The 24,335-nt window shown below is 21.3% G+C and overlaps 9 protein-coding genes across 9 annotated transcripts; 4 read left to right on the forward strand and 5 right to left on the reverse strand.

Annotated features, from left to right (window-relative positions):
• Window positions 1-801: 801 nt before the first annotated feature.
• On the reverse strand, window positions 802-3,014 carry SRAE_0000001500 (U4/U6.U5 tri-snRNP-associated protein 1; the record flags this gene model as incomplete). Its single annotated transcript, XM_024645850.1, has 2 exons — window positions 802-2,890; window positions 2,935-3,014. The coding sequence occupies 2 exons, from the start codon at window positions 3,012-3,014 to the stop codon at window positions 802-804; spliced, it is 2,169 nt and encodes a 722-aa protein (XP_024500092.1).
• Window positions 3,015-3,144: 130 nt separating this feature from the next.
• Window positions 3,145-3,665, forward strand: SRAE_0000001600 (Uncharacterised domain KxDL-containing protein; the record flags this gene model as incomplete). The annotated part of the gene is made up of 3 exons (XM_024645851.1): window positions 3,145-3,332; window positions 3,379-3,584; window positions 3,634-3,665. 3 exons carry the CDS (start codon window positions 3,145-3,147, stop codon window positions 3,663-3,665), a joined length of 426 nt encoding a protein of 141 aa, XP_024500093.1.
• A 1,717-nt stretch (window positions 3,666-5,382) lies between these two features.
• Window positions 5,383-6,030, forward strand: SRAE_0000001700 (Thioredoxin-related transmembrane protein 1; the record flags this gene model as incomplete). The annotated part of the gene is made up of 2 exons (XM_024645853.1): window positions 5,383-5,555; window positions 5,610-6,030. 2 exons carry the CDS (start codon window positions 5,383-5,385, stop codon window positions 6,028-6,030), a joined length of 594 nt encoding a protein of 197 aa, XP_024500094.1.
• A 298-nt stretch (window positions 6,031-6,328) lies between these two features.
• On the forward strand, window positions 6,329-7,604 carry SRAE_0000001800 (Histone deacetylase 11; the record flags this gene model as incomplete). The annotated part of the gene is made up of 4 exons (XM_024645854.1): window positions 6,329-6,357; window positions 6,398-6,561; window positions 6,612-7,013; window positions 7,165-7,604. The coding sequence occupies 4 exons, from the start codon at window positions 6,329-6,331 to the stop codon at window positions 7,602-7,604; spliced, it is 1,035 nt and encodes a 344-aa protein (XP_024500095.1).
• A 208-nt stretch (window positions 7,605-7,812) lies between these two features.
• SRAE_0000001900 (Noggin family and Interleukin-17 family-containing protein) lies at window positions 7,813-8,478 on the reverse strand (the record flags this gene model as incomplete). The annotated part of the gene is made up of 2 exons (XM_024645855.1): window positions 7,813-7,939; window positions 7,988-8,478. The coding sequence occupies 2 exons, from the start codon at window positions 8,476-8,478 to the stop codon at window positions 7,813-7,815; spliced, it is 618 nt and encodes a 205-aa protein (XP_024500096.1).
• Window positions 8,479-10,050: 1,572 nt separating this feature from the next.
• Window positions 10,051-11,340, reverse strand: SRAE_0000002000 (Ornithine/DAP/Arg decarboxylase family and Ornithine decarboxylase family and Alanine racemase/group IV decarboxylase, C-terminal domain and Orn/DAP/Arg decarboxylase 2, C-terminal domain and Orn/DAP/Arg decarboxylase 2, N-terminal domain-containing protein; the record flags this gene model as incomplete). The annotated part of the gene is made up of 1 exon (XM_024645856.1): window positions 10,051-11,340. One exon carries the CDS (start codon window positions 11,338-11,340, stop codon window positions 10,051-10,053), a length of 1,290 nt encoding a protein of 429 aa, XP_024500097.1.
• Window positions 11,341-12,986: 1,646 nt separating this feature from the next.
• Window positions 12,987-13,913, reverse strand: SRAE_0000002100 (Hypothetical protein; the record flags this gene model as incomplete). Its single annotated transcript, XM_024645857.1, has 5 exons — window positions 12,987-13,012; window positions 13,059-13,328; window positions 13,374-13,504; window positions 13,560-13,803; window positions 13,865-13,913. The coding sequence occupies 5 exons, from the start codon at window positions 13,911-13,913 to the stop codon at window positions 12,987-12,989; spliced, it is 720 nt and encodes a 239-aa protein (XP_024500098.1).
• A 3,068-nt stretch (window positions 13,914-16,981) lies between these two features.
• Window positions 16,982-21,840, forward strand: SRAE_0000002200 (Hypothetical protein; the record flags this gene model as incomplete). Its single annotated transcript, XM_024645858.1, has 7 exons — window positions 16,982-17,126; window positions 19,231-19,341; window positions 19,467-20,306; window positions 20,349-20,628; window positions 20,739-20,858; window positions 20,950-21,427; window positions 21,664-21,840. The coding sequence occupies 7 exons, from the start codon at window positions 16,982-16,984 to the stop codon at window positions 21,838-21,840; spliced, it is 2,151 nt and encodes a 716-aa protein (XP_024500099.1).
• Window positions 21,841-23,455: 1,615 nt separating this feature from the next.
• On the reverse strand, window positions 23,456-24,023 carry SRAE_0000002300 (Hypothetical protein; the record flags this gene model as incomplete). The annotated part of the gene is made up of 3 exons (XM_024645859.1): window positions 23,456-23,602; window positions 23,666-23,857; window positions 23,916-24,023. 3 exons carry the CDS (start codon window positions 24,021-24,023, stop codon window positions 23,456-23,458), a joined length of 447 nt encoding a protein of 148 aa, XP_024500100.1.
• Between the last annotated feature and the right edge of the window lie 312 nt (window positions 24,024-24,335).

Here is a 24,335-nt window from a genome sequence, read left to right on the forward strand (position 1 = left end):
AATCAAATTAGAATAAATCACATTATGATCAAATTATTAAAATAAAATTTATTTATAATTTTTTAAAATAAAATATTTATTATTAGTCTTTTTTCTATTGATCAATTGGTGTTTTATAAATGATAATGTAATATTCTATTATATAAAAGAATTTCATAAAAAAAGACATTTTAGAAAAAATATCACTTTTTAAAACATATTTGCCAAACTTTTAATTTTAATTATTTATGTATAATTACTTAATATATATGATATTATATTCAATGGAATAATTTGCTTGTTTAAACCTATGATTTATATCAATAAGATTAGTTAATTTGTTTTATTATACTTTTATTTAATTATCTTTTGTTTTTTTTTATTATAAAATAAATATTTAACGTAAATTAAAAATTATTAATTTATCACCATAAATTATATGTTCAAAAAAAAGTTTAATGTTTGTTGCAAAGTTATTATTTAAAAACTTTCTAAAAAATTTCAACTAATATTCAACATATTAGAAAGATTATATTTTACTAACAGAATAAATATTTTCAATAAAAAAAGAATTTAATATTTCTTAATAAATATATTTATATAAATTGTTTCAAATTTTAAGAAAGTAAAAATTTATTTCAAAAAATTAAAAGCACAATTAGCCAAAGACTAAATGAATGATAATATCTACCGTAGATATAAATGAAAAATTAACATTCAAATAAAAGAAGAAATAGAAAAGAAATTTTTTTTACATATTGTTTCTTAAACAAACGGTCCTATTAAAATTAAATAATACCAAACTTAGTTACAATATTTTATTTATCCTTTAAAATCAACCGGAGTAAAGCAAGAATTCATCTTCTTAATTTTATCTTCTTTTTCAAAACGAGCTAACCGTTTTTCTGTCTGTTTTTTACCAGGTGCTTTACCATGGAATTTCCATGATAGTTCTCTAAACGCTTGTTTAGGATTTAATTCTCTACCTCTACTATCAGCATAAGATAACGTCACCTGGGGATTGTAATCTAACTTGTCCTCAAAAATAGGACCTCCACCTCTTCCAGCTTTACTTCTAACAATTTTATCCATCTTTTTGGTAAATGCATCATCTTCTACATGACTTTTATCAACTTTTATTTTTGAAGGTGGTAATAATAAATTAGAATTTGTTAATTTTTCTTCTTTTTCTTTTTTAATTTTTTTATTTTCAAAATATCCTTTTTGACCTGCTAGTTTTAACATCCCACCTATCCCACGAGATGTAGTATCTTCTTTACCAAAAACATTGACGTAATCCTTAAACTCATCATCATCATCATCCTCTTTCTTAATTTGAAGTGATGAACCTGTAGATGCTTCTTTAAAATTATCCTTACTAAATTTTTTATTTAATCTGTCTTCCTCATCACCATCACTCTTCTCTGATACATCCATTTCTTCATCACTATTATATTCTTGTTTAACAACATTATTATCAAAATCTCCAATATGTCTACAATATTCAGTTGTTGAATCAATGATAAATCCCGTATCTTCCGTAACTTCTTTTTTAACCTCTTTCAATTTTTTTAACATTTCTGTTGTTTGTAATCCAATATCTTTTTTTTCTTCAGTGATATTTTTTAGTTGCTTAAGTTTTCGAGTACGATTAAGAATATCATTAAGTTCACTTTCAAAATCATCCTCAATTACAATACTTGCCATCTTAATATGTTCTTTCAATTCTTCATCACTTTCATCATTATTAGCCTCCATCTTTTCATCATTATCGTCGTTTAAAAATTTTCTTAAATTTATTGTATTTCCACCTATATCACAATTATCAACAACTTTCATCTTTAATTGTCCTTCATTTCTTTTAGCTAACCTAATAGCTTTTTCCCTTTTATCAATTTCAGTATCCTGAACTTCTGGAAGTAATTCTTCTTCATCAATAATTTTTAATTTTTTTCCTTTATTCTTCTTTTTTTTTGGTTTCCTAAATGAAAGTATCTCATCTTCTGTATAAAAATCACTCGCTAATTTATATTTATCAGTCTCCAAACTTTGAAGCTTTAATCTTTCCATATGTAATTTTTTTTTAATTTCTAATTCTTTCGCCTCTTTCTCAACATCCATACACCCATCATCGTCAAGACGAAACATTTCTTTTTTTTCACCTTCTAATACTTCATCATACTTTGAAAGAACACCTTTATCTATAGGATTTCCCCATTCATCATAATCTTCTGTTAAATCATTATAATGATTTTGATTTTTTCGTAAACGAACATTTCTTTGTGCAGTTTCATTGTCTATAAGATTAGGGTTAATTAAAACTTCATCTTCATTATCATCTAATACATGTTTATCTTGTAAAACAAGAATTGTATTAGTTCCATCCAAAAATGACTCTTTAGAGTGTCCAACTATCAATCCACTTGCAGTGATATCATTATCCACAATTTTTTTTCTCCTTTCTTTTTTTTTTTTTAATTTTTCACTTTCAATTTTACCAGCATTTACCAATTGTTCATCTAACTCATCATATGCACTCTCCTTAGACAATATTTTACTTTTTGTTTTTTCTAACCAATTATTGACATCTTCGTCACTGTCTGAATCAGCTAAACCTTTGTCTTTCTTCAAAACTTTTTCATATACATGTCTTTTTCTTTTATTTGTCTCTAATCTTTCTTTAATTTTTTCAGATTCTTTTTTAAGTGTTAAATTTTCTGATGGTTTACAATGTATTTCAACACCATTTTCAATTATAATTTTCTCACCATTTTTACCAATCTTTGGTTCATTCTTCTTATCATTATCATTTATTTCTAAAGGAGCAAGTCCTAATTCGGCACGAATTCGATTTGTTTCTTCTATTGAAAGTGATTCAGCTCCATCATTATTTAAATTTTTATCCTCGTTACTGAAAATAAATTGAATATTAAGTACTAGAAAAAGAAAACTAACCATTTTTTTTGTGAAATATCATCATTCTCAAAACTATCATCTTCTAAATTTTTTCTTTTACGATTCTTTCTGTCACTCATTTTTATGAATGTTTAAAACAAGATGACGTTTTACCAAAATACTAGTGATAACTATATCTGTGTAGGAATATAGTTTGTGTTTTTATTCAACAACAATATAAGTTGTTGACAATTTTTTATATATTGGAAAATGAGTGGAAGACCAAACATTCCACATTTAAATATTCCTCCACCATCTAATGTAGAAATTTATCAATCAGATAATTCTCCTTTATCGGAGAATGAAGAGACGGCACGTGAAGAAAGTCTAATACAATGTTTATTATCTCAAGTTGATGAGGCAAATGTCACTGAGATAATAGCATTTCAAAAAATATGGTAGGTATTTATGATATGATAATATTTTTTTTGTTACCATATATAGTTTGGAAAGATTAGAAAAGACAAATGCAATGCTTGAAAATTGTCAACAAATTTCTGAAACTAGATTAGCAACAGCTTCCAGAGATATTGCTATTGGGAGAGCAAAAATAATTGAAATAAAAAATGATTTAGAATATATAATAAGAAAAATAGCTACTATTAAAAAAACATTAAAAGAAAAGTTTCCCCAACAATTTAAAATATCAGGTTAGTTGTTATTTTGTTGTTACTATTGTAATATATATCTTTATTTAAGAGGAAGTACTTAAAAGACATGATGAGAAATAATTATATTTGTATCAAAAACTTTATTTCAAAATATTTGTTTCATAATTATATAAAAATTCTTTATACACTAAAGATAAAGATAGATTTATGAATAGATGTTCTTGACCTCTCCATAATAATTGATTCTCAATTAGGATCCTTCAATTCATTGATTGTATGTTGGATACGACATAAAATTTTGTGGAAACATTTATGTAGTAAATTTTTTTGGAGATATACAAAATAACCAAAATTATTTTGTTTTTTTTTTGGCATAAGATACATTGTACAATGTCGTTTTTAGTAATTTGTTCCACATCTTTTTTTTACAATAAAATAAAAAAACTTAAGAATTGTATATGTATGTGGAAGCTAATTTTATCAGTCAAAATTGTGATCATATTATTTTTTTCAAATTTTATTATTGTATTTATAATATATTGCCAAAAATGATACTTTAAAATAAAAACATGATTTGTATCTTATTTTTATTTAAATTATTACTTGTCGACTGTTCTTAAAAAATTAATATTAGTTGTTTTTTTTAATAAAGATATCATTTAAATATTTATTTTGTTATCTTTATATAATAAAAATATCTCAGTTATTGCGTATTGACGTTTTTTTAATAAAAATTTGGATACTTAAAAAAAATGTTATTTTGATCATTAAAATAATAAAATTTCTAATAAGGCATATTAATATTTATTCAAGTTTATTATTATTTGTTGAGAAGAAAATTTTTCATCACTCTACAAAAAATTTTATATTTAAAGAAAAAAAGATATTCTTTTACATTTATTTTTAAGTATTTCCAAATTAAAAAAAATATGTTTTATTTTTTAAATCTAAAATTTAGTATTATTTTGTGATAAATTTACGTGTCATTCCTAAGTTTTCATTAATGATATCCTGAAAAGAATGTAAAACTTTGTCATTAATTTTTATGTGGGATGTAGCACTCTTGTAAATTAATAAGTTATAGAAATATATATTCTATTCTACTTAGAAATTAGTGTTTAAAAATACAGGTTTTAAGATGGAAATAATATTTTTTAAAATCTATCTACTTATTAATCAGAATTTATCTTCTTATTTTTATCCTATATTTTTGATTTTATAGATATAAATTAATGAATGCCATTTGAATGAGATATACATTGATATAATGATTATATGATATACGTAAAATTATTTACAAAGAAAAGAGAACTTTAATTATAACACCTCCTCCAAAATCTATTGCCCATATATATATATACACTTACTTAATGTCTTTTTATTCGTTTATTATAGTTATATAATAATCCACTAGTAAAAATAACTGATCATTGCAATGGGCATTTTACTATATATAATATTTTCTTCAATTCATGTCATCCACCTTCTTTTACTATTTATTAAAATATTTCACTTGCCTGTTTAACCTTTACAACAGTGTATTTGTCTTTTTCTTACCCAGTGACGTGGCTACATTTTCATGACCGATATAAGAAAATCCTAGTATTCTATTTTTGTATTAAATTTACATCGTTGGCAAATTTATTAACTCGTATATATATTTTTTTTTAATTTTTAGTTTAAACCATTTTTATTAATGATGAATAAATTCATCAAATTTATTTATTTTTCTTTCCTACTTTTGTCTATCTCCACATTAGTGTGTTGTAGTAAAAAATCAAAAAATTTAGTTTCTTTAACTGAAGAATCATGGAAACAAATACTTAATGGTGAATGGATGATAGAATTCCATGCACCATGGTGCCCAGCTTGTAAAGATCTTCAAAAAGCATGGAATTCATTCGCAGATTGGTCTAGAGATCTTAATATTAATGTTGCTGAAGTTGACGTTACAACTAATCCTGGTCTTTCTGGTAGATTTCTTGTAACTGCTCTTCCAACAATTTATCAGTTAGTTTTTTTTTAATTATTATCTAAATTTTATATTAAATAAATTAATTTTAGTGTTAAAGACGGGATTTTCAGACAATACTCTGGTTCAAGGGATAAGTCAGATTTTATAGGATTTGTTGAAGAAAAGAAATGGAAAAAGATTGACCCAATTCCATCATACAAAAATCCTGATTCACCACAAATGAATATTGTTGCTATATTCTTTAAACTTTCAATGGCTGTAAGAGATCTCCATCAACAACTTGTTGAAAAACATGGTGTACCAGCCTGGGGTTCTTATGCACTTTTTGGATTTGTTACTCTTGCTGTTGGATGTGTACTTGGTTTCATTATCGTTTGTATCATTGATTTAGTTTTTCCAACTGGTGGTGCTCCAACAACAAATTCTGTTTCAGGAAAAAAAGAAAAGAAGGACAAAAAAGAGATAAAGGATGATGGTAAAAAGAAGACAGAGACAAAGAAAACAAAGTAGATGTATTTAATAATTATACGTGATATATCTTATTATGGTTAACAATAATTTTTGTTTGTAATATTTATTTAAGTTTTTATATCTATTTCCCTCTTTGTAAAATTGGTTGTGCCTTTAAAGTTTTATAAACTTGAGTTTATTACTATTGTTTTTCATGGGAAAAGGTTATTACCTCTTTATATTTGGTAACCTTGATATTAAAAAGAAATTTTTTTTTTTATCATCTTTTAACTACTTTCTATAGTTATTTTTTTCCATTTATTAAAAAAAATTTTTAAATAAAAAAAAAAACAAAATTATGAATGTTGTGGAGGAAGAAAAGGTTATGTAAGTTTGTGTTACTTAACTTGATTGAGTTATATTTTAGTAAAAATAAAATGCTTATACGTGAATCAACATTAATTCCACATGTACCACTTTCTGTTTGGCCAATTGTTTACCATCCAAAATATAATATTTCGTTTTTTGGTGTAGAAAAATTACATGTTTTTGATACAAAAAAATGGGGGAAAGTTATTAGTAGATTAATTGGTAAATTAATTTTTTTTAAAATTAAATTGAGGACAAAAAAATTATTATAGAGAAAGGGATGATAACAATGGAAACTATCGTTCAACCAAATGAAGCAAAACATTCAGATTTACTTATAGTTCATACAGAAGAATACTTAAAATCTATAAATGAATCATGTAGTGCTATAGAAAAATGTATTGATATGCCTCCATTAATTTTATTTCCCCATTGTATTCTGGAATCTTTTTTATTAAGACCCATGAGATATCAAGTTGGTGGAACTGTTACAGCAGCTTTTCTTGCCCTAGATCAAAATTGGGCAATAAATATTGGTGGTGGATACCATCATGCTTCCTCAAATACAGGAGGAGGTTTTTGTATTTATGCTGATATAACACTTGCTTTAACATTTTTATTTGATAGTAATAGAATTAAATCTGCACTAATTGTTGATTGTGATGCACATCAAGGTACGTTTCATTGTATGATATTTAAATAATAATAAAAAAAAATATTGAATTTGTATTAATGTTAGGTATTTTATATACCTAAAAGTAAATTTTTATTTTTTGTTAGAAAAAATGATATCAATGTAAAAATTATTAATTAAGTTATTTTAAGGAAATGGACATGAACGTGATTTCAAAACTGATAATCGTGTTTATATATTAGATGTATTTAATCATGAAATATATCCTCATGATTTTGAAGCAAAAGATCGTATGGACAGAGATGTAAGATTAAAGAGTGGAACGGAGGATGGTGAATATTTAAGAAAATTATCAAAAGAATTATCAGCCACATTGGGTGAATTTAATGCTGATATTATAATTTATAATGCTGGAACAGATATATTAATGGGTGATCCACTTGGCTTAATGAATATAACTCCACAAGGAGTTGTTGATCGAGATGAATTAGTATTTAAAATGGCATTTAATTCAAGAACACCAATTGTTATGCTAACCAGTGGTGGATATACAAAATCTTCTAGTACTGTTATTGCTGATTCAATATTAAATTTGTATAATAAAGGATATTTAAAAAGATGTATATTATAATATTAATTAGATCTAATTTTATTGACATGCTTTATTTTAATTAATTTAAAAAAAATTTTTATTTGTCATTTATTTATATTTATTTGGGATAATATAAGATTAATTTGATTTGATATAATCAATTTAAATGAAAGACATGAATAAGTCTTAATTTATATCATTTCCAATAACCCGCTTTATTAAAATTCTATCAAAAAAAAAATATTTTTTAAATTTCAATTGTTCTTTCTTTTTTATGTTTTAGAATTTTACGAAGTTGTGGTACACGTTGTAATCTAGGAAGTGCGCTATGACAACCAACTGTAATTGACTGAACTGCTTTAACATATTCATATCTAAAAAAAATTTTTTTTTATATTATGAAAATTATTAAATAATTATACCTTTCACCAGTAACATCACATAAAACTTTTTTTAAAATTGGCATTTCACGTTTTATTGGATAACAAGAACTTTCTGGATGACTTCTACTTTTTTTACATAAACATACAGTTTCTTTAATATATTTTGGTTCTCTATCAATATCAAAATTTATTCTATATTCATATGGACAAAGACTTCTTTCTTTCATACTACTATCAATTTTATTTTCAAGTGATTGTGAACAAATTTTTGGTTCAGGTACAACATAAAAATTTCTATAATCATCTGATATTTCCATAATTGATTCATCTTTATCTTTAATTGTATTACTTTCTAAGAACCATTCTAATAAAATATCTTTTAAACTTCTATTGGTTCCCGTACAATAAGGATTAATGTCAATATGACTATTTTTTCTATCAATTTTTTTATTAATAACTTTTCCATTAACAAAAATTTGTATTGAAAAAAATGTAATAATATATAATGTTAGAAAATAAAGATAATTCATTAGTAAAATGCCTTTTTATAAAACAATTAATATACTCTTTTAAAATGTACTTCTTCTTTATATAGAATGGAAAGCTAAGTTCAGGAAGGCCTACATTCATAAATATATATATATATGTATATATTTCAATGCCAGCCTTTTTATTAAAATAAATGGTAAAAGAATAAATTTATCTAAAAACTTCATTAATTTTATCATAATGTATTATTATTTGTAATAAAGTAAAGTGGTATATAATTTAAAAAAAAAATTCAACCAAATGACCTGACGACCCATAAAATTATCAGTTGTATTACAAATATTTAAAATGCTTTAATTATATTATTTTTAAAAAAAAAGTTAACACACATAACATTTACTACTTTATAATTCTAATTAATTAATTAAATAAAATTTAATGTAAGCTTTTTGATTGACCTTGTATATAATTGATATTGGATCATTCAAAGAAATTGTATATAATCTATTGTTTAAATAAGTTAACATACTTTAAAATATTATAAGTTTTATATCAATTTTTTTTCAATCTGATAATGTTATACCTATCACCAAAAAAAGCAAAATCAAATAACAATTATCAATAAAAAAAAGTGACATTTGTCTGGTATTTCCAGTTATTTTCAATGACAAATAATTGATCTTAATCAAGTTTTTTTTTATATGTAAATCAGTAAAAATTTTTTATTTTTATATTATAACATATAACAAAAAGTTAAACTTTATTAAAAACTTAGATTAAATTATAAAAAAAAAAGTTTATTTTAATATTTTATTTTAGAGTACTTATTTATTATAGTAAAAGAAAAAAAAATTATAAGATCATTTTTTTTTAAAATATTTTTAGTTAATAAAAAATATTTTTTTTAAATATTCTAAACAAGAAAACAACAAATTTTTTTTATTAGATTAAAACTTACATGTGTTAAAAATTAATTATTGTTAATTAGAAATCTAGTTAGATGTGTTTGAATAAATAAAAAAAACTTACAATTATATAAATAAATTAATCATAAATAAAAATATTTTGTAAATGTTATTAAATAATTATTAAAATACCTTTTGATAAATTTCATACCCATATATTATTATTAATATTTGTCAATTTTTATTAACTAAAATATTTAATTACCAGCCAGAAAAATAATTTGAATTTTCAATTGAATCTTAAAAACAACAAAGTAACATGATGTTTAATTAATTAGTGTTTTTGCCTCATTGATGTGAAATTTATTTTTTTTTATGTATATTATAAAAATAATTCAAATTATCTTTTTTTTTGCTACATTATTATTCCTATTCATGATTAGAAATTAGTATAAGAAAACACTTTTTTTAAAAATAAAAAAAATTATCTGCTATTAATTTTTGTTAAAATGTTTTTGAAGATTCTTTTAATATAATTTGTTAAAAATGTTATACTGTAACAATATTCTTCGGCTACTTTTTTTTTAATTTGACTCCTAAATGGCTACTTATAAAGAATATATAATTGCAGAACAAAATTTATTAGAATAAATTGAGTTAATACAAAAATAGACTATACCACAATTTTCAAATCATTATGTGTTTTGATTAAATTGCTTTACACAACAATTCCCATGATGATTCACTAATTACATAGTATGTCTTTGGTTTACAAAATCCATTAAAAGTAGATGCAGCAGCAGTTGTGTAGGCTCCCATTGCTGAATAATGAATCCAATCACCCTCCTGAAGTTCTCTTAAATAGGTAAGTTCTTCAACTTGATCAAGAGAATCACATGTTGGTCCCCATATAGTTGTTGGAAATGTTGGTTCACCTTCACGTTCAAAAAGAGGAAATCCATAACAATGTTCATGATCAAAAAGGATACAATTAAATGAACCATAAACACCATCATTAATGTAATACATATATCCATCCTTACCATTATCATCACTATTTTTTGTAATTCTTGATGCTAAAACTTTTGATTTAGCTATAACATTAACTGTAACTGATGATGGTGATGCAGCAAAATATCTTCCTGGTTCAGCAATAATTTTAACACCACAATTTTCTGGAAATAAAGAATCTAACTCAGGAGCTATGACTGATGCTATAACGGCAAAAGAAGTCTTAGCTCTATCATGACCTGGAAAACCACCACCAATATCAAGTAAAGTCATTTTATGACCAACTTTTTCACCATAATCAAATAAATCTCTAGCATATTGAATAGCTAATTTAAAAGCAGTTGGATCATTACAACCACTACCAACATGGAATGAAACACCAATAACTTTTACACCTAAAGCATATGCTTTCTCAATAAGGTGAGGAGCTTCCTTAACTGGATCACATCCAAACTTCAAATTTAAAGGACATTGAGCTGTTGGATCACTAACAGCAATCCTAATAACTAATTCAGCATCCATGTAAACAGAAGCAATCTTAAGTAATTCCTCTTCATGATCAAAAGTCATCATTTTAATACCAGAATTACGTGCATGAATGATGAAATTTTTTGTTTTACAAGGATTTGCATAAATTATATTATTATTGGTAGCCAAATCACCCTTAATAATATCTTCTATTTCTCCTTTACTAGCACAATCAAACCCAGTTCCAAGAAGTGATAGTATTTTTAATAAAATAGGATCATTATTACATTTTACAGCATAAAATGGTTTGACTCTTGGAAGTAATTGTCTAAATTCATTATACTTTCTAATGATAGTATCTAAATTCATAACAATAAATGGATTATCATCATTCTTAGTATTTTTTGAAGTAGCAATTTTTTGTGCAATCTTAAGATTATCAACTTCACCATTGTAAACAGCAATTTTTTTATCAGTTAAAATTTCAAAGATAACGTTATTTCCAGCAATATCTAACATATTTGTTTTGTTTTATTTTTTTTTCAAAATATAATAAATTTTTTATTTTCTACCAAGGTGGTTTGGGTAATTTTTTATTTTTTCCAAGTGTTTTTTTACTATCTCCGATAATTACCAAACAAATCTCAAATTTGAGATTGTTATGGGTAAAAAAAGGTGAAAATTTGTAATTGCACTTCTTTGAGAAGTGCTTTAATCTATTAGAAGTGATTTTTGAAAGTATAAGACCTGCCGAAGAAGGTTGAAGTCACAAGCCGACAGATCGTTAACTTGTAACTATTTGATTTTTAAAAAAGCAAATAAAAAAAAATTAAGCAGTAATAAAGAAGAAAAAATGTACTTCTGAAAATAAAAATATAAATTAGTAATAATAAAATTATATGAATAAAATAATAAATTTCATTTTGGGATGGGACATATTACTCCTCTATAAAGTGAACAAAATTATATGTCCAATCTTATAAAGATTGTTAACAGAAATATTTAAAAATGAACAAATGATAATATAAAGTAGATTTCTTTATTTATATAATATTAATTTCATATATATTTACTTATAAAAATTTTATACTGATAAAAATAATTAAAAAGATAACAAATAAATAGTAACTAGTAAAATAGTTATATATGTATATATGCTATACGTACTTTTAATCATAAGATAATTTTAAAATTAAATAAAATTATAATACTTATTCACCTGAATATCATCTTTTATACATCTTTTTTGGGGGTGGAATGACCTATAGGAAAGTAAAAACTTGTGATCTAGATTAGTTTTATTATGAAAAGATAGATGTCTTAAGCACATATAAAGTTTATAAGTTTCTTTCATATCTTATGACAATCATGTTATTTTGTATATAAAAAAGCTATTTATTTTTATATAGTGAATAGATATTTAAATAAATTTATTAGATAAGTTTTCAACATTACTATTTAAATGTCATCTTGATAGTTTTAGTTATAGGTTTGCCCTGTTCTTAAGATTTTAAATTTGGTTGGTTGACCCAGAAGTTTTGTATTAGCAGATAGGTATAATATTGTAATGTAAGAGAATATGTAGGTAAAATGGTGGCAAATTTATAAAAATGTTTAAAGTTTATTACAATCAAGAAATCAAAAATAAATCAGGTTCTTGTTTTATTAAACTACTTTATAACCTCCGGAAGTTAATGCTTTATAGAATGTTTGATTGATATTTATACTTTTATACGTTAAATCATAAATTTATTGAAAAAAATTTAGCTTTTATAATAGCCTTGTATTATAATAAAAATTTAATAATCAAAAAAAAAAAAAAAACTTTATGTAAATAACTTAATATTAGAAAACAAATATAAAAATTATACGTTGAATATTTTGTTTGTCGAATTAAAACTAGCATTTTTTGATATTTATCTGACATTTTTGATATTAGATAAATAAATGCATTAAAAAAAATTGTGTTTATCATTTTACATTAATATTGTTTAAAATAATTCATAAATGATAAATATTTCTTATCATTTTATACTTTACTTTTGAAATTACATTTTATTATTTAAAATTTTAATGATGAAATTTTTTTTTAAAAATAAATTATATATTAATTTAAAGAAAAGAATTGTAACGAATATAAAATAAAAGAATATTTTTATTTTATTTTAAAATTTTCCCATTGAAGCAGAAACTATAAGATTATGTAAATAAAAATAAATAAAATAAAAACTACTTACCGGATTTTTCCATCATCTCTCGACACTTTAACGGTATTTTATTATATGCTTCAAGCATTTGTGGTGGTGAAACATCGTGCCTAAGGGCAGCCTCAACTCCAAGTAGCATTGAAGCACCATTAAGATAGTAATAAATATCTTTTAAATCTTCCTCTACCCCACATTCTGATATTTGATTAGCTAGGCAAACAGTTGAACAGTAAGCAAAAATGCAACTAATTTCCCGATTACTTGAATCTCCTGATTTTAAAACTTCTATTCTAGAACAACCTTTTTGGCATTTTTCTATAAATAATTTTTCAATATTTGACATACATTGTACATATTTCATTGTTATTTCTTTTTTTATATGACAAAAAATTTTAAGTAAGGCAATTATAGCAGTTGGTGCTTGAACCTCTTCTTTAGGACATTGAAGAAGTGATATCATGCTTTCATTATAAATTCTAAAATTATGTTATTAAATAAAAAATAAAGGTAAATAAATTTAAAATTACATACCTACAAACTTCATTATATTTTGTGGTATTTGATAACGTTTCTAAAAATGTTCCTCTATATTCTAAATTATAATATTGTAATTTTTCTTCTAATTTTCTTCCAATATTTGTTGGGCAATTGATATCTTCAATAGAAAGAGTTCCTTTTCTATTAATTTTAAGATCTTCTGATCCCAATATATGTCCTGTATCATATGTTAAGCGGGAAATTGTAGCAAAAGATGCTTTACTTAATATATTTATTACTAAAAAAAAATAATAATCATTATTCTATTTAAAAACTATATATAAAGTATATTTACTTACTATTTAAAAATATTAGAAAACAAATGAATAGTTTTGAATTATTATGCATAATATTATTTATTAGTAAATGATCATCTGCCAGGAAATTTAAAAAAAAAAGAAAAAAATTCAAAACAAATATACTTAGTCATTGACCCATTTTAAAAGAAAAAAAAATTTTTTTAGCAAAACAAGAAAATTTAATTTTTTTTAATACTTTGGTAAATATTTTAATTTAAAATGTAGAGTTATTATTGAATGTAAAAAATGTATATAAAATTAATTTTTGCCTTTTTTTTTTATTATACATATTTTGTAATAGGAAGTTATTAAAATAATAATCATATTTAAAAAAAATAATATTATCCTGTTTTCTTTTAAATTTTATTTTTGGATATAATTTTATATGTTTTAGCTTAAAAAAAAATTTTTTTTTAATTATTCTTTAATATTGCATAAATTTATTTTTAAAAATGTAAAGAAAAAATGGATTACACTTACATAGTCAATAAAATTAAAAAAATAATCGATGAAGAAGGTATTAAATTATGTGTTGGAAAAATACCAGTAAAAATGCATTATAACATAGCTATTTTATTTTTAAAAGACATATATAAAAATGGACCGGATATATTTTATTCTTATTGTCTAAAGTTAGTTTAATCAATTTTCATTATAAATGCAATACCAAAATTTTTTTTATTTGTATTGAAAAGAAAAGACATAAAATTTTAACATATTTCTCTGGGGTTTTTTTTTTTACATAAGTACTATCTTTATCAATACTTTAAATCATTCAAAATAAAATTGTTCTTCCTTATTCTTAAAATAGCTTTTGTTACTTTATTAAATATATTGTGTAATACTACACGTTTTAGTATATATAACTATATGTATACTTTTTGTAGTTGACAACTAATATTTATTTTTATATACAAAAATTACGACTGTTTTACTATAAAATGATTAAAAATTAAAATAATATTATATAATAATTATTATATTTCTTCATATATATATTTTTTTTTTATCAATGACTAAAAAAAGATACATTTTATAGCTATTGTTATAATGTACAAACAATAACATCAATCTATTTCATATAACATAGTATTTTATTTTTTGAAACTTAATATTTGCATATATTATGCATACAAAGTTTATTTTATGCATCAACATTTGTGGTTTAGATATTATAACATTATTAAATATTCTAATAAAACCTACAATAAATAAATTTAAAAAAGTAATATTATTTAAAATTAGAACAATTGTTATTTTAAATATATAATTTTTTGTTTGTTTATTTTTTTACTAAACTATTTTTATCCTGTAATTATTATTATTAAAAAAATAAGCAACTATTTAATTTAAAAAATATGTTACTGTTATTAATAATATTATATATACTAATTTTTTAAAAATGAAATTTTTCTTTCCACTTTTTATAAATAAACAAAATTTTAAAATAAATTAAGAAGAAAATATTTTTTCTATATTTTTTATTTTATAACTAATAAGATAAATTATTAACTATAAGATTTGAATTATCTTTTCAAAATATGTATTTCTTTTGAAATATTTCAATCCATTTTAATGCATTTTCTTATAATATAAAGTTAAAATTAAATATTTAATCCTTTTAAGTCAATATTATAGTATAGTAAAACGCTTATTAAAAATTGTAAAATACTACAGGAAAAATAAAATTCAACTTATTGAAAAAAATTTATTTTAGATATTTCTAAATATTTGTTTGTTGTCTAAATAACTAATTTTTATTCATGTAAAAGAAAATATTTTGTTTTTAAGTTACATTTTTAAGTAGTTATTTAAAAATATATATCAAAGTATATATTGAAATTAATATTAATCAAATAAAATATTATAATGTATTCACTCATCATTTAAATACTTTTTTTTTCACAAAATTTTAAAATTACTTTTACTCTTTTATATATTTATCTAAAAATTTAAAATTATCTCTATTCAAAGATACATTTTAACTATATATTATAATATTTAAATTAAAATGTTTTATTATTCCTTGTAATGGTTAAAAAAAAATTTTTTAACATCTTTATACAAATTAATTAAATTATTTATAGATCATTAAATTACTAATTAAATTTTGATATCTTATACTTATCTTTTAACAAATTTTGATACATGTTTCTTTTTTTTTTAATTTATTAAATGTATTAAAAATTTTTAAATAAATTTATAATGAAGTATTTTATTTGAATAAAAATAATTTAATTATAAAAAAAATATTTGAATTTACTAGCTATATGTTATCATTTAAAATATAATTACTTCAACAAAAAGTTCATTATTTCTTATAAATTTCTTTTTACAATCAATTCTACAAGGTCATTTTTTTATTATCATTTTTCAAAAAAAAAAAAATTTATTAAATATTGGAAATAAATATGTTGTGTATATGCAATTTTGTCACAATTTTCCACTTAACTATTATTTTCATATTTTAAATATTTTTTTATTGTCATTTCCATGTGAAATTTTTAATGAATCATGTTTAATACAAAATCTATTATTTACATTATTTCAGTTATCTTTATTTGTAATAAAGTTAAAATTTATATTTATAAAACGTTTCTCTATATCAATATTTTAGTATAAATTTTTAAACTACTAAAATTTTTCATTTATCATTGATTTATTTCAAACAATTTATATTTTACATTTATATTATTATACCCAATTTTCTATATTATTATATATGTATATTTTATAATGTAAAAATCTTTTTCAAAATCTAATTTTACCCATCTTTCTATTAACATATCATACAACTATATACTTTCGTCAAATTTATAATATGATAAATCTTAAAATTCTTATATTTGTATTATCATTTTACTTTTCAATCTTTTTTAAAGTACACCTTACAACATCTTTTTTTTTATTACTATCTAATATTTTAGATTTCGTGCAAAGAGGAACCTCTTAATACCACATATTAATTTTTTTTTTTTTTGACAAAAAATTTATAATAATCTTCTACTGGTATATTGTACTGGTGATTTGAATAATTTATAATATGAAAAATATTTAAAGAAATATTTATCTACAAAAACTATATAGTTTACAATAAAATATATTGATTCAGTGAAAATGGATTCTTTGATTCCATCATTTTCATTATATTCAAATATTCCAATATTTTTTATTGAAGCAAGAGTAGGTGGTTCAACTAAAGAATTGGTTTCACAACTAGGAATTTCTATGAATATTAATCAATGTGATGTTAGTTTAACAAGTAAGTTTTTTTTTCTTAAACTTTATTGTATATATATTAAAAATTTGTAATATATTCTTTGATTCATCTTGGTTAGATAAAACAATAAAATTTTATATAATATATCATAAATATAAAGTATTAAATCATGCAGCTGTTACAAGGAAATATTAAGTAAACAATATATTAATAAATATTTTTTTTTTATATATATTTTTACTTTGTTTAAAAAAAAAAAATTAAGTATCAAGAAGATAGTTGTAAGCGCTTCAAATAATTCTTGTTGCGGTCCGTTTTTTGGTGATTGGTAACTTTTGTCACTATATTTTTTATATATTTAAACAAAACTAGCTATTTTTGTTGAAATTATTTTCTTTGAAATAACTATTAATTTTTATCTCTTTTTTTTTGTTATAAAAAAAAAGAATAATACTAATTTTATTTTTATTTCTATTATTTTTAAAAAAAGTTTTATAGCTATAGTAGTTTTATTTATACCATTACCAAACTACTTTTATAAAAAAAAAGCTTCAATCTCTTTTTTTAATTCGATAAAAAAATAAATTATTTATTTATTTATTTTTTTTTTCTGAGTAAAAGTTAGATAAGCAAAAAGTTATACTCCGTATTGTGTTATTTGTTTAATTAAAAATGAGTAGATAATTATATATTATAATTTTGCACGTATAATAGTTTAATTCTTGTTATACTCTAACTAAAATAATGCTAAAGACTTTATTTAAAACTTTTTATTTTAAAGAAACATTAAATAGAACATTTGAAATTTTGATGAGAATGATTATTGCATTAGGTAACTTTATATTTTTAAGTTTCTTAAAAAAAAAATTAAATTTTAAATTAAACTTAAGTTAATAGATCAAAGTAATATATATTTTCATATAGAATATATATTATTTTAAATTTTATTATATATCTTTGTAAATTTTATAATATTAATTTAAATTTTATCTGTTAGGATAACTTTATATTTCTTTACATTTAGTAATTTTAGCATAAAATTTTAATAAAATATTATCAATATATTTATCTAATTTTTACAACTATAATAATTTTATTAATAATTTTTATTGTTAAGTATAAAACAAATTCTTTTTCACACGTGGATCTGTTAACAAATTACTTCTTTTATCACTAAATAATAAAACAAATAATAAGATATTTAATACATTAAAATTGTGATAAAATGATAGCCTTTCGGATAATTGATATATCTATAGATCATTTCCTTAATTATATTATTTTATATATCTAAACCAGACATAAATATATGCCAATGTCTATTTAAAATTTTTAGAGAATATAAGAAAAATACCCTTTCTGCCTATCAAAAGAATAAAGATACAATTTTTATTAGTGTGATTGATAAATGTTTTTAAATAACTTTTTTCTTTGAATTATATGTATATATTATGATAATATAATAAAATGAAGGTTATATTATTCTTTAAATTATTAAAGATTAATCATCTTATTACTACTTATGTTGGAATATTTTAATGATTATTATTTGTAACGTTTTTTTTTTAAGTAATTACATACATCAAGTATTTTTATTATATGTTTTATTGTTCATTATTGAGATTTTTTTTTTATTATTATTTATAAACTTTTTTTAAATTTCTAAAGACCTCTATCATTTTACAACATATATTTACATTTACATTAAACAAACTTTATAAGATAGTTCAATAAAAAGGTGTTTTTCTGAGAAATAATAACTTTTCAATGAAACTTATATAAATATACTTATGAAATATCATTTTCCAATTCTTGTTTTCATAATAATTTTAAAATATTTTCAATTATTGTTACTAGATATCTATTTTTTATACTTATTTTTGAAGTATATGACTTTAATAAATATATATGATAAGATTGTTAAAATTTTTATAGCATATTATTTATACTTTTAATTTATTGTAAATTTCAGTTTATATTTTTATATATAAATTTATATTAAAATTTTTCTACAGGAAAATACTAATTATTAAAAAAAAAAGAAATTTTTATATTATTTTAAAAGTTAAAAAATTTGTTTTGTAAAATTTAAAATAATATATGTTATACATGCCTCCTAATTTATCAACTTCCATTAATATCTTAGGTAAACATTATGGTGGTAATCAATTTTTAGGAATATCTGGTGAATTAGATATTTCAACAAGTTCATTTATCTTATCATTATTTTTTTTAAATAACAAACTTACATATACTGGTAAGTATCTTTTACATCTATATTTTATTTATTTGATGAATTAAAGAATATTAAAATGTTTAAATTACTTTAAAAAAAATATCTATTTTAACAATATTTATTATTATTTTTTTAAATTATTTTAGCAAAAACAAGTGGAGCTCTTGTAGTTGTTGGAATTTCATCATATTGTGTCTATAAATTATGTGGAAAATTTTTAGAAAAAAAAATTATTTTAAGTCTTCTTGACTCTAGACCATTAAATGTAACTGGTGAAAGTAAAATATTTTCTTTAAATAGTAAATCATCAAGTATATTTGATGTTAGTGAAGATATATATACAAATATTATTACATCATCTGAAACAGAAAAAGAATCTGATGAAGAGGTATATGAAAGTGAAGTTTGTACAATAAAAAAATATCATTTTAATTTGTCATTTCCTAAAAAGGATTATCGAAAAAAAGGATTAACAGCATTAAGTATTATGGAAGCTGATGAAAAAAATGATCAAAATAGGAAAGATATTATAGAAAAAGCATGTTCTCTTTCAAGATTTTCATCATCACCGTCCTCTAGTATTAACTTTATGGATTCAAAAAAATTTTCAGTTTTTAGAAACAAGGATAAAATAAAATATGATAATGATGATGGCAATGATATTGATAGTAGTTCTGTATCAGTTAAATCAGCTACTTTTAATTTAGCATGGGATACTGAACCAACATGGGATGATGAATTTTATAATACTTCAGAAATTGTTAATCAAAATAGATTATCATCTAGTGATATATCTTGTGAGACGGAATCTTATAATAGTGTTGGGTTACTATTAAGAAATATATTGGATTATAAAATTGATGATGAAGATTCTATTTTTAATTTACAACAACAATCTCCTTTAAAAGCAGATACAATTGATGGTTTAGGAAGTGAATTAAATTCAATTGTTATGGAAGATTTATCAACAATGATAAATTCTAAATGTATGCAAAGTTCCAAACATTTATATAAATCTGTTATCGTAGGTGGAAGTGAATTTGGTAAATCAAAATCTTCCTCAATACACAGTTTTATGACTGATAACTCAAATTTATCAAAATTAAAAGAAAAAACAAGTATAAATAACATCAAAGGATTAATTGAATTAAGTCCTATGACAGAAAATGATATTTCTGTTAAAAATGGTGCTTCCATATCAAGAACACAACTCAATTCAAATCCTTTTAATTCTCCAATGACAGATTCATTATTCTCAAAAGAATCATTTGTTTCATCTAATACTACTAATAAAAACAACTATCAAAAGTAAGTTAAAATACCACTTTATTTATTAAATTAAAAAATAATTATTTTTTTATTTTCTCTTATTTCCCTTTGTTTTTAACATTTTTTTTTTAATGATGAATATTATTTAGCTCCCTAAATCAAAAAGTTGGACAAATGTTTGATTCTGCAATTGTCTCTGATTATTTTAATGATGAAGAAATTCGATCTTTGCCATCTACCAACAATAATGTAAACAATAATATTATCAGGTTAGTACTTTATATTTTTATTTTATCTTGAGGTATCTCAAAATTTAAATAACAATATTTTTTTTACTTTAATAATATATCCTTATTATAGGTTATCTAATCTTACACAAATAAATGAAACAGATTTGGTAAAAACTTCTGATACATCAATAAAAAATCTTAATAATACGGGTTCATTTATGACAAAATCAGTGCAATCATTAGAATGGTGTGATGATGACATAATCTTTGAGGATGATAATTCATTCAAAATAGAATCTCTTAACAATAATAGTGCCTTAAAAAATGAACATTTAAAAAATTTAAATATTGATATTGATTATGCAACATTTCAATTATTTCCAGAATTATCCCCAACAAAGTCTTTTTCATCTGAATCTCACTATAGTTTACCTCATTCAATTACAAGTAACAAAAGTAATGATCCTAAAAAAAGTACAAACATTTCCAATATTAGTGGACATGAAACTATACTAGGGCCAATTAATGATTTAAGATTAAAATCAACAAGAGACTTTATGGTTGTAATAAGAGAAAATTTTAAATTTATTGATAATAATAATTTTAAGGTAAGTACGGTATCTTTAAATTATAAATAAAAAAAATTATTAAATTATTATTTATAATTTTTTTTTTAAAAAGTAATTAATGAAAAAATTTTTTTTAAGTTTTACTTATTTTTTTTCATATTTTCTAACTAAAACCATTTTTTTTTTACAATAATATAGAAGCGTACATTCTTAGAAAAAAAAAATAATTTAATTTAATTTAATATTATATATAATTAACTATTTTAAAATTATAGTTAGCAAATATTCTCTATTCAAAAAAAAGATTAAGAAGAATAAGATATTTTACACATGAAAAAAATGATTTTAATACAATTGATAACTTCCTGGAAAATATTTTACACTCAATGGTATATAGTAATGCATCTTTTTTCAACTGTTCATCATTTTCTGCTATCCAAAAAGTAAGTTAGTTGTATTTGTATATATATATATATAAAAATATATTAAAAGTAATTTAATAAATTAGGGAGTTTTAAAAAGAAATTGTGATCTGTAAAAATGATATGCTAAAGAGCAAAGATAATATTTGTAAGGTTCCTCATTATGTTTTAAAAGAATTTGTAATATTTTAAAAATTATAATTTTCACGTCTATTGTCATACTTAAATAAACAGAATTTTTTATAAAGAGGTTCAATAAAAAATCAATCATTTTATCTTCAAATGTCATGACATCTTTGTATACATATAGTTTTTAATTATACTTAAGGAATTTTTTTTTTTTATTCTTTATCATTTGGTCTTAATGATATAAAAGAATTGAAGTATAATATATATAATAATAAGTAAAAGGTTCTTACAAAGATTATTTTATGTTAAAGTTTAATGAAAATAATTGCCTCATATTTATTCTTTTTTACTTTCGTCTGGCCACCATAATCTTCTGTGCCTACCACTTAAAATATTTTTAATATATCATTTATTGAGAAATAAGATAAAAATACTAACTACAAATGTTAGGTTATTTTTTTTTATCTTAGTGTTATATAGTGCCATTACATCTACTATTAATGATAAAGCATTATAAAAATAATTTGAAAATTTTTAATTGAATTTATCATTACTCTATCTTATAAAATGATTTATTGTAATTACAATTAAAATATGTCTACCGGAAATTTTTAAAATGTTTATTTTTAAATACAAATATAATGATACATTATCATTATAATATATTTTAATGCAAATATTTAGTAATAGAAAAAAAAATTAATAAATAATTTAATAAATATAATTAAAACAGTTTATAGGATGATGACGTTTATTGTAATCATAAAATATGTATTATATATGTACTTATTAAAAAAGAAAGACAACCGTTTCACAAGTACAGATATATATATATATAACAATTAATTGTATGTGTGTTTTAATTCTTAGTTTATAACTAATATGACTTTAATAATGGTAATTTACTTTTATTGTTTGAATAATTAAAGAGTATTGCGCAAATAATAACATTGTTATTATTATGTAATTAATATTATTTATTTTATACAATAAAATTACAATTTATATCTTTTTATTTGCTATTTTGAGAATTAATTACAATTATAAGAAATATTAATTTTTAATGTGTCTGGTAAAATAAAGAATATGTCTAATTAAAATTAATTTTTAAAATTAATTTATATTTATTATTTTTAATAAATACTCTTTTTATTTATACTCAAGATATACAAAGTACTTAAAAATTATATTAATAAAAGTTTCAATTTATTCTATTATTTGAGAAGATTTATCACACAAAACCAGGGTTAAAAAACAATCTATCATTCACAATACATCCAATTAAATTTTAAATTAAAAGTATTTCATTAAGTTGATTTTTTTGATCACCAAATTTAATTGTTAATAATAAAGTTGTTATCATTTTATAAAACTGCTTACAACAAAAAATAATAATTTTTAATAAAAAAAAAAGATCTATTTTTTTTGAGTATTTAAACTTTTTTAAACATTCTACTACGAAAATAATTATTTTGGTTTTGAAAAATTTGTGTATTAGCATCATTTTTAATATTATTTAAAAAGAATCCCTTTTCATTGAATTTATATATCCAGTAAATGTTGAAGCAGAATTACAGCGATCATAATTACATACGCAACGGAAGATAAATTCAACTGCTTGATTAAAATTAATTTTTGGATTAATTGATGAGAAATCATATTTCTAAAAAAAATTATTAGTTTAAGTTTTAACAAAAAATTTGTTTTTTTTTTTATTATAATTTACCTCAAGTATGCATACAGTTAAGACTTTATACATATTATCGTTGAATGCGAAAGTGCTATCATAAGCTTCAGTCCAGTCATTTTGTGAGCCAAGTCCAAACATTCTTCCATCTGAGGTTCCGTAAGCAGTATTTAAAGCTGGAACGATGGCACAATATTTCCAAGTGTCATTTCTAACAGCAATAATGCTACCCTAAAAATATTATTAATTATATTTATTAGACAGATGGCATATATTATTTTATACTTACATTTTCTTTACTTTCATAACAGGTCAAAGCATGACTAGTCTGAAGGTAACTAATCAAAGAAATAAACAAAATAATGAATCTGGCTGGAGCATTAGCGGAGCAAAACATGATAATGTGCTCAGGTAAAATCTAAAATGATTTGTTATTAAATGATGGCAATATTACATTTATATATATTTATAAATATATATATATGAAAAGTTAATGATAGGCGGATACAATATATTTATATATTATATAAATTTATGAGTTAATATTTATAGGATAGATATATATTTATATATATTCTTATTTATACACTCAAGAGGGTGCTTCTAAAAGAGAATATTACTTATAAATAGCTGGGATTTATGTAATCTTTATATAGGAAAAGTCTGCTTTGCCTCGGACTTAATAAATATATAATTTCTATTAAAGTAC

This window comes from Strongyloides ratti, scaffold srae_scaffold0000001 (genome assembly GCF_001040885.1).
Source record: "Strongyloides ratti genome assembly S_ratti_ED321, scaffold srae_scaffold0000001".
In the NCBI taxonomy this organism is placed as follows: Eukaryota; Metazoa; Nematoda; class Chromadorea; order Rhabditida; family Strongyloididae; genus Strongyloides; species Strongyloides ratti.